Source organism: Otolemur garnettii, unplaced genomic scaffold (genome assembly GCF_000181295.1).
Source record: "Otolemur garnettii isolate 467f Iridium unplaced genomic scaffold, OtoGar3 scaffold00180, whole genome shotgun sequence".
Classification (NCBI taxonomy): Eukaryota; Metazoa; Chordata; class Mammalia; order Primates; family Galagidae; genus Otolemur; species Otolemur garnettii.
Window position 1 is genome coordinate 1,223,402 of NW_003852575.1, and position 10,225 is coordinate 1,233,626.

Below are 10,225 nucleotides of genomic sequence, written 5' to 3' on the forward strand. Positions count from 1 at the left end.
GTCAGGTTCCAAGCCACACCCCAACCTGATGGCAGAAGGCGCCCCTCCCCCTAGTGGAAGGCCACACCTGAACACTGGCAGAGGCGATGCCTCAGTTGGGGCTCTTGCTGACACCCTCTCCTTTCTCCTTCACATGCATGGTGGGGTCAGGAAAGGAGGGGAGGGCCTGTTGGATCTTGTGGGATCTCGTTAGATCCTTCCTGTGGTGGCCTGGTGGGACAGAAGCACAAAAGCTTTGCTGAGACATCATGGGCCTTGAAGGAGACCAGAGAGACACTGCTGAGCTCCCTAGTGAGTTAAAAGGTGTGTTTTGGGGCCAAATGTTGATAGTAGGACTCAATGCACTGTGGGAACCCCAAAAACTGACATCTGCGGCTGCAGCATCCAAGCCTGACCCTGAAGGACGGGGTGGAGCTCAATGTGGCAATGTCCCCGTGACAGAGACGAGGGCTTCAGTCTTGTCATTTGCCTACGTGGAGATTCAGTATAAGTGTTTGGACTGTGAGAGCACCAGGGGATGGGTGTAGGCCGGGTTATGAGAAGGTGCTAGATCTCCAAGTTGTGGGAGGAATGTGGCACAGGCCCAGCGATGGTCATTCAGGAGATGGCGGTGGCTGTGCACGGCTGTCAGATGAGGGAGGGATACATGGCTGGGAATGGTGCCGGTGGAGACAGTGGGGCCCAGAACACTGAGGGCTGCGCTTCCCGTGCCCCTGGCCACCAGGTCTCTGCTGCAGCACCTCTTAGAGGAGACGGGTCTGTAAGGCCCCCTTCTTCTACTGAGTGGCCATTTTTTTTGTTTGTTTGTTTTAACATTATTTGCTTTTGAACTTAAAGGGCAAAGGTATGGAGATCAGTTGCCAAAAACAATGTAAGAATGTCTTGAAGTCCTATCATTCTATTATTTTCAAATGAAGAAATTTCCATTAGCAAAATGTAAAAGATAGACTAAATTTTTATTCCCTTGAAAGAAGTGTTATAAAAATATTCAGATATATACATAATACGTGTATATTTCCTATACATAGAAAATATATATAATATACATGAATATTTAGTCTTTGAAAAATAGAGAACACATTTTTTCATAAACAATTTTTAACCCAAGTATTGTATGTTTATTGCAGGGGAAAAAATAAAACGCAGCTTAGTGGAAAAAAAAATTCTGAAATTCTCTGTCTCCTTCCCAGAAACAACAGCTGACATTTTGCTGTTTGTCACTTCAAACTCCTTTCTTTCTAAATATTTATGTATCCTGGCAAAACACAATTATATTGCAAGAATATTTGAAATTTTTAAATTCTACTTTGAACATTTTTTCATATCAGTAAATATATTTCAGCGTTATAATTTTTAGTTTCTAAATCTCATGAGAACATTTCCTAAATATCTCACAACTTAACTAGCCCTCTTTTCACTGGACATTTAGGGTGTTTCCAGTGTTCTGCTATTATAAACAGCACTACAAAGAACATCCTTGAAAATAAATCATTGCGCACATCCTCTATTATTTCCTTAGGATAAATTTCTAGAAGTGGAATTTTTAAGCCAGGGACTCTGCACATATTTAAAGACATTTGAAATGTATTGTTGGATTGCTCATCAGAAAGGCCATGAGTTATACCCACATCAGCAGTACTCCAGAATAGCCTTTTACAATTCCAAGTGGAGATTTGAGAGATAAGAACAATACAGGTTGAGGAATTAATCTCTGGGGTCTTACACATGACTTCCTTAAAGGGAAATTGAAGGAGCTATGGCATACCAAGGAGCGATAGAGAAAGTGGGCTTCTCTTTTGAGCTGTCTTCCTAAGATGCCATGTCACATCTTAATATGTGACTTTCAAATAAGACATTTATGTATCATTTTTAAAGTATCTGGTTCCACTATCAAGAGAAGAAAATTCATTACCAGAATGAGCTGATTTCTAGGAATTAGCAGTACTTGTTCTACAAGATGATCCTTCCATGTTATTAAAAACAAAACAGCATGAAAAGAAGGGTCTGGCTACTACCTACTGGCGGAGCTCACAGGGAGGGCCTTGCGTGGGGCTGTAGAAAGGAAGGTCCTCTGTCTGTGAGGGTTATGAACTGTCCTCTGCACAGAACCAAGGATAAGAGAACTTGAACTGCATCCTTAAAACCTGTCCTAAGACCTCAGTATGATCCTTTTTTAAAGAAACATTGTATTGTGAAAGCAAAATGCTAGCCCAGTGACCAAAAGCCATCTGAATTGAGATGAGTGGTCAACATTAACTGTCCACAGCTACATTCCATTTTCACAGACTAACAAAGTGTTTCTATGTGTTTGGATTAAAAGGAATACACACACCTTCCCGTCACCACTGCCATTTGAGTTTTTAATGATGTTCTTATTGCAGCAAAACCAGAGTTCTCTTTAGTTTTCAGTTCCTGTGAATGGAGAGTAGGAGTGCTATATAATCTTGGTAGAAATCTGATCCTACCTGGTCAGATAGATGGTTCATGTGCCTTATGACCCAGCAATCCCTCACCCAGGTGCTCATCCTAGGCCTGCTGGCGCAGTTCTAATGGGAAGATCTGGAGAAGGGGAGGACGGGGATTCAGCAGGTGCAGGAAGCAGCCTGAGGCTGTGCACTCCTAGTTAACTCCTAGGTGAGGCCAGTGCTGCCCGGCTGGAGGACCACACTCGGAGTAGAGAGGACCTGGGCACATGGTATAAACTTTGGCTGCATGTTAGAATAGCCCTCCAGCCCAATTATTAATAAATCAAAGTCTCCCTGGGCAAGTCCAGGCATCACTAGTTTTCCAGTCTCCCCAGGTGATTGCAGTGTGGATCCCAGGCTGTGGGCCAAAGCAAACTCCTTCATGTGTTTGCAGAGAGGTGCTCAGGGGATGGTGTTCACCAAGTAAACTGGGTGTACGCATACACCAGTGTGAGCTGATTTCTAGGAGTTAGCAGTACTTGTTAAGCCAGGGACTCTGCACATTTTTAAACATTGGAAACACCCTAAATGTCCAGTACAAAGAAGTTAAGAGGACTAGGGGAGGCCCAAGAGCCTTTAGGACTAAATGTACCTGCATGAATGACATTGGCTACATCTTGATGTTGTAACACTGATTTCCAAAAGCAAGTCAGTCACCTTTTAAGTTAACTTTAAAAACACAAGGCAATATATTGCAACATATGAAGTTGACATGGTAAAAGTATTAAAGTGTGTCTAGGAATGAAACATACATCAACTTGAGGACTGCAGTTACTTCCAGGGTCTCCAGGGTAGGAGTGGAATTGGGAGGGCGGCAGAACTCTGCTGGATTCTATGAAGCAAAGGAAATAAAGGAGAGAGGGAGAAAGGGAAGTGGGAAGAATGGAGGGAGAGGGGAAAAGGAAAGGAAGTCTGGAAGTGTGGCTGTTTCTCCCTCTTACTCTGTTGGCTTCTGTCAACCTCAGTGTATAACGGGGGGCACAGCACAGGCTCCATTCATGAGTAGCTGGAGGCGGAACAAGGCTCTCAAAGTATTAGCTAAAGAGTGATTCAGAAGGATGCTGTAGTCTCACGTCACACTTTTTTCTTTGAGATGTTTAGAACATCAGGGCTTGCCTGACTTTAAGGACTTATCCCAGAACCAAGGTCTAGGCTCTCATTTTATTAATACCTATGAAACAGAAGCAGCAACCTCTCCAGCAAGGCCCAGCAAGTTGAGAGATGGTGGGATTAGAACTCAGGGCCCCATTTCCCTGCCCAGGTGTCTCCCAGTGCTCAGGGCCCAGGGAGCAGCCTCCTTCTCTGGCAGGCTCTGAACAACCCTCCACTGAGGGGGGTTCCCAGAGGAGTCCCTGGCCTGCGTTTCTGTTGGGGACCACCTGCTCCTTCTCCCCTGGGCCCTGACCTCAGCGTCCCATGTGTGGCAGTGGGGTGTGACAACATGGCCTGCATCCTGTGGGACGTTTGTGCTCAGCAGCTGTGGGATGTGAAAGCCACTCACCCAAGCCCTCTCCCACAGATTCCAGTAAGTTGCAAAACCAAGCACCTTGCGGAAAAGGTCTGTAACTGGCAGTTGTGAGGAATGCTGGCTGCAGGGACCAGCGAGGGAGCTGCCTTACCTCCAGTCCTGTGCTCAGTATTTTCAGCATTCTGTACAAACACTGTTTATTATTATTATTTCTGTGATCTGTAATTAACACCTCCACATGGTGCCACTCTTCTGTCCATGTAAATACACAGGAGTCTTTTAAGGAAAGAAAGTTTCTTTTTATTCTTATTCACTTTAAATGAATACTTGAAAATAAATGAAACAAAACAAATTTTAAAAATCCCATGCCTTCGGGAAACCCTAGATTATCTGAGCAACAAAGGGGGCGGGTGATGTGTCTAATCCTGAACTTCCAAGACTTTAAAGACTCAGTTTTCGTCCCTCCCTGCAGAGCAGTCTGGAGCGGCTGGGGGCTGTGCTCCCGGCGTGGGGAGGGGGCTGCTCTGGGCGTCCCGTGGGGAAGAGGCTGGAGTTGATCAGACGTGTCTCCTCCTCCTTTCAGATCCCACGCTGTGGAGTACAGACCACGTGCGGCAGTGGCTGGAGTGGGCGGTGAAGGAGTACGGCCTTCCGGACGTGGACATCTTATTATTCCAGAACATTGACGGGAAGGAGCTGTGCAAGATGAGCAAGGACGACTTCCAGAGGCTCACGCCCAGCTACAACGCCGAGGTCCTGCTGTCGCATCTCCACTACCTCAGAGAGAGTAAGCCGGTCTCTGCCTCCGAGTGTCCAGCGCTGTGGCCAGGGTTCTGAGCCACCTCGGCCTCCAACAGTGGTTCAGACACGTGTGAACCGCGCTCTGCAGCCCTTGCCCAATTCCTGTTCCAGATGGAGGGAAGCACACGCTTAGTGTGTGATGACTTAGGAGCCCCCAGGGAGAAGTGGTCAGCACTCTTAGGAAAAGCCCATAGCGGGTCTCAGCACCCCACTGCCTCTACCAGAGTCTTGCACCAAGGTCAGATGTCAGAGGGACAGGGAGCTTCAGCAGGTCACACATCAGTTAGTCTCCAGGACACCCCAAACTGAAGCAGAAACACTGCAGAGAGGCTCCTGGTTTATCTTCCCAAGAGCTGAACCAAGCCCCCTTTATGTCCGAGCAGAACACAAAGGAGGGACATTTTCGTTTCCTGTCATGAGATGTGGCTTAACCCCCAGAATGGGAATGGTGTGCTGACGGTTAGCGGCATGAACCCCCCACGTTTGCTGCATGCTTTAATTTTTAAAATGTCAAGCATGGTTAGAAGGAGGTATTAGAAGTAGCAGGGGGAGTTCTCCTCCAGTGCTTTGCCTGGCATCCCGACACCTCGCCCCTGAATTACAGGGGCCCCTTAGGTTTTAACACGCTAACACACAGCAGGTTGGCGGAGACGTCAGCAAGCTGCCCGCCATGTTGGGGGGGGGGGCATGTCGTTCTTTCTGTCTGTCTTTCTTTTCCTTTTGATTTTTTTTTTAAGGAAGGTAATTCTCTCTGTTTTTTTCATTTTGATGTTGCTTTTTGTTTTGTTTTGTTTTGTAGCTCCTCTTCCACATTTGACTTCAGATGATGTTGATAAAGCCTTACAAAACTCTCCACGGTTAATGCATGCTAGAAACACAGGTAATGCCGGCCCCACCCCTGCCCCGGCCCCATTGCGGGGGCTGCTGTGTAGGTTGCATGTTTAAGGGGAAACTGATCAGGGTGTCAGCAAGCAGAACGCAAACCTGGATGGTTGATGGGTGCTTTTGATGGCTGGGAGGTGTCGCAGCCTGAAGGAAAATGGAGTCCTTTGGTTCCTGAAGGGGTTCCCACCCCACCCCTCTTGAATTATTGAAATATTTCTTTTAACAAAGAGATGTGCAGATTCACCTTTAGTTCCCAACCGCTGGGTTACAGTCTCCTCTTAGACCCCATGTTCTTGCTGTGCTGACCCTGTAGAAAGCAAAGCATGTCCCTCTGATAGAAGGGGGCCTTCAGCAACTCCTTTTCCCCTTCATTTTAATTCATAAGGGAATGTTTACTAGGACAAGTTAGAGTTTCATTTTTCCTTCCTGATAAAATTCTAGGCCATTGATTCATCTCGACTTTAATATTATTGAACAGACGTGGTATATTTGCAGAAGGCAGTGGGAAGGAAAGTCTGTTACTTTTTGTGAGCTTGTGTTCCAGAGGAGAAACTGGTTATCGTTTTAGAGGATATGAAATTAGTTACTAACTGAATGCCTCCTTTTCTTTCTCTAACTACTGATTTGACATTTTCTTTGTTCATTTATTTTGCCTGGGCCTGAGTAGGGTCTAACGCAGTGCTGTGCCCTGACTAACCTCCCTCCGGCACCCCTGGCACTTCTGCTTGTAGTTGAAGCTGGGTTTTCTCTGGATGAATGTGCTCCTGGTTCATGGCCATTTCCTTCCTCCTGATGGAGTCACCTCCAGAAGCACGGCCACGGGCTGCTCACCTCATTCTGTTAGCTCCAGGGGCCCTCCACGGCCAGCAAGGCTAGGGACGAAGGCAGGAAGTGCTAGGAGTCCTTAGATAACTCCTCACAAGCAAGGTGGCTCACTGGTGGTCAGCCAGCGATTTTCCAAATATTATGCATCATTTGATTTTAAAATGTAAAATGGGAGTGAATCCCAATTTGAGCATTACAATGAAAATGCTAGTTCATCTTGATCTTCTATATTCAAAACATTAAGCCTTTGATCTGAAGTAAAGAAACAGTCGCTGAGTCTATAGTACACTTTCTCCATGTAGGTTACACACATCAGCCTAGAAAGGACCTCGTGGCCAGAACTAATAAGTAAAATAAACAAAGTGGTTTCCTCCTCTTAGGAAACACCTTTGAGTTATACTCATTTTCTGACAATTTCACATTCATTTAGGAATTCTCTAACAGTTGAGTGAAAGTTTCGAGGAAGTCCTGAATTCATTGATTTTGTTACTGTTAAACACAGAAGCCGTCGATGAACAGGGCAACACATTCCCAATGCACTGAAAGGCAGAAAGGGGGTTTTCTCGGTAAAAAGTATGAATATGGATTGAAAGAGAGAAAGGGAGAACATATCTTTGAATAGAGATGTGGATTAATTTTTAATAAGATCCACATGCTCTTAGTTTAAACGCTTGTACTTCTTTTCTACTATTTTCCAAGAGCTCTGTAAAGTGTTTTACAGTGTTTTACACATTTTGGAAAATAAAACATGTACCGTAGAATTTTTTTTTTAATAAAATGAGATGGCTTGGTGGATTGTTGGGTTGGGAGGGGCACAGACGGGGTTTGAGAAGGAAGCTGTGAAATCAGAACACAGAACTTTTGTCAAGTGGGGCACAGGGTGCTTCAAGTTCACGCCTACCTGCAGCATCTCTTTCTGGCCCCGCATCCATCCGTTCCTCCTGAGGGCTGTTAGAGCAGGTTTGAGGAGATTTCTTCCCTCTGTTGTCCCAGGACAAGGTAGTCTTGGCATTGATGTTAAGACCCACAACCACAGCAAAAGACCTTCACATGTTTGTCTTTCCTTTTGTCTGCAGGGGGTGCAGCTTTTATTTTTCCAAATACTTCAGTATATCCTGAAGCTACGCAAAGAATCACAACTAGGCCAGGTACGAAAACACCCCTGCGTGACCTCTTCCATGAGAGGCCTCCCAGATGTCCTAGTGAGATGCATGACCTAAGTCACAGGACACAGAGAGCTGATCCTGGTTCTGAAGCGAGTCCCAAATGGTCCTATGTGCCTGTGTTGATTTGGAAACTAAATTCAGTTGAATCATTTCATTCAAAGACCACGTGAAATGTCTCTGAACTGCAGGATTGAAAACAGATGAACTCCTCACCTAACTGCTCTGGAAGGCAGACGGGCAAAGAAGGCATCTTGGATGCCTGACAATAAGGAATATGGCCTTTTTTAGTTAAAAGAACTATTTATGTGTAATCAATCAGGGGAACAGCAAGGGGAGTCCCCACGTGAAGACCCATTCCCAGCATTCACGTGTGCTGCCTGTAACAGTAGAGCCTAGCAATTCTGTCCCCATGTGGCAGGCACGAGGAGGCCTTCCAGAGAGACGGCCAGTGGAGAATTGCATGGGTGAATAATCCACAGGAGAGTGGGCATTTGAGACTGAGGGTATACACTTCTGTCCCCTCACTGGGACCTGCGACAGCCCTGTCATCCAGGAGGCATTATGCCAGCCCCACAGTGGGCTGGTTCCATGATCCAGGGTGACTCAGGGTGGCAGAGGCTTTGTCCCTCTTTGTACGTGGATCTGGAACCTATATCATAGTTTAGGTCGCTCCTCTTTGACCTCTAGCTCCTGTCCAGGCTACAGAAGTCTTAGTTTGAGCTGGTCTAAGGCGCAAGCCTCTCTCTCTCTAGTGAGAAAGGCTGGAGACCCCTCCCTAGAAAAGCAGGAATGAGGAAGCTTCTTGGGGCTCTTTGCACCCCAACAATGTCTGGTTAATTATGGGCTAGTGTCTTCTCCTCCTCTCTAACCTTAGAGAGGTTGCTCCTGGTGTACTTGGTGACCTCCGTGGTGTGAGGAAGCCCACAGACCATTGAGCAGGGATCAGACTCAGCATCTGGAGTCGGCTGGACTAGTCCTAAAGAAATCCGCCGTGTGAACTGAAATGGGAAGCAGAAACTCACATTTCACTCCAGCTCTAGAGATTTTGTGATTTTTTGAGCATTTAAAAAATATTTGCAGCTCAACTTAAAAAAATAAAAGCTATCTGAACAATATTTGGCTGGGGGGATTACACATTTGTATTTATTTATTTGGTGTTTGTTTTAAGCTATCTCATAGTAGTAGATGTTTCTGGCTGAGTTACGAAGCCAGGGTTTATGAGCGAGTGTTATAAACTGCGCTGAAGATCACAACAGCGGCCACATCTGCTGGCACGGCAGGCTTGCTGGTCAGATCAGCCAGCTGCCTGCCTGATGCGCCTCTCATGGATCAGTGGATCCTGGAGCTGCATTTTTCATATTTTAGGATGTGGTAGATTTGAAAGGTTTAGCGCACCCAGGTATAGAAAAGGAGGGTGGCTGTGATGTGATGGTTAGGACTCTCCCTGTGCCCAGCCCAGGAAGGGACAAGTTTAGACATTTGTCATGTCACTCTGATGATGCTTTTTCATGGCCCCATCGTTTGAGCACGGCCTGGAAGAGATGGCACTTCCAATCTCCATTAGTAGTAAAGTAGGTTTCTGAGACTCAGTTTGTATCTGAAATACCTGTTTTGATTACTGTTACTATAGTTATGAAAAGAGATATAAATATTGACATCTGATTTAAAACACCCCAGAGGACAGTTTATTGGAGGCCACATTCAAGGATTTGACCTTGGAGAAGACGATTATTTGTGCACTTTGAGTCATTCGTTGCTAAGCTGTCAGCCTTGAAGGAAGGGTCCCATAGCTATGAAAGCCCATGACTTTGTGAATGGAGAACATGATGGCGCAGGGGTGGGCCATGCACTGCTGGTTTGCAGAACTGCAGGAATCACAGACAGGGGTCCCTAAGCATCCGACTGTAGCCGTGTGGACAATGGGTGTCTGACCACTTTCCGAAGAGGAGATTGTTGACTCTTTGAGGGTTCCTGGGGATCGAGACCCAAGTCCCTGTACCCTCCACTCTTGGTTGCCCTGTCATGACCTTTAATTCCATTCCATTTGTCTGACCCCATGTCTGGCCAGCATCACCGGGCTGACCCTGAAGCTGTCCCCTCCCTGCACTGTAGCTGTTCCACGGCAGAGTCCCTGATGGAAGGAGCATAGTGGTTTCACTGGTGTAAACTGGGCACAGCCTCTGCCCCCTCTTCCACCCAGCCCAGCCTGGGACCTTGCAGAGCTGCCTTGCAAATGTGGCCTGGACCCTGCCGAGTGAGGATGAGCCGTTCCATGATCCAAATTCTAGCCCTTTAGAAAATGAAGCCAGCAGGTAGTTGGAAGGCGAGAGAGCTAGAGTTTTGCCCCTCTGGGAGTCTGATAAAGGGAGAATAAAAAACTGGGCTGAACATAAGCCCTCCTGGGAAAGGCAGCCAGGAGGTTGTTTGGAGTCATGATATCTTGGGCAGGGTGTGGTCAGGGAGGGGTCTCATTCAGAATCAGGAAGTTAAGGAAGCTGCTGGAGTGTGGGAGTCAGCGCCAGCCCAGCTCCCTGTTTGTGGCTTCATGCTATTTTCTGGTCCAGGGACATATAGGTAACACACGTCTGTGGCCGCCCCAAGCTGCCCATGAAATG

At 46.6% G+C, this 10,225-nt stretch overlaps 1 protein-coding gene across 3 annotated transcripts in view; it reads left to right on the forward strand.

Moving 5' to 3' along the window:
* Nucleotides 1-10,225, forward strand: part of ERG (ERG, ETS transcription factor) — a 189,187-nt gene that overhangs the window by 165,338 nt on the left and 13,624 nt on the right. For all 3 annotated transcript variants that reach the window (XM_012811949.2, XM_023519590.1, XM_023519591.1), the window contains 3 exons: nt 4,517-4,720; nt 5,534-5,614; nt 7,521-7,592. In XM_012811949.2, the coding sequence (XP_012667403.1) occupies nt 4,517-4,720; nt 5,534-5,614; nt 7,521-7,592 (357 nt within the window). The remainder of the gene's footprint in view (nt 1-4,516; nt 4,721-5,533; nt 5,615-7,520; nt 7,593-10,225) is intronic.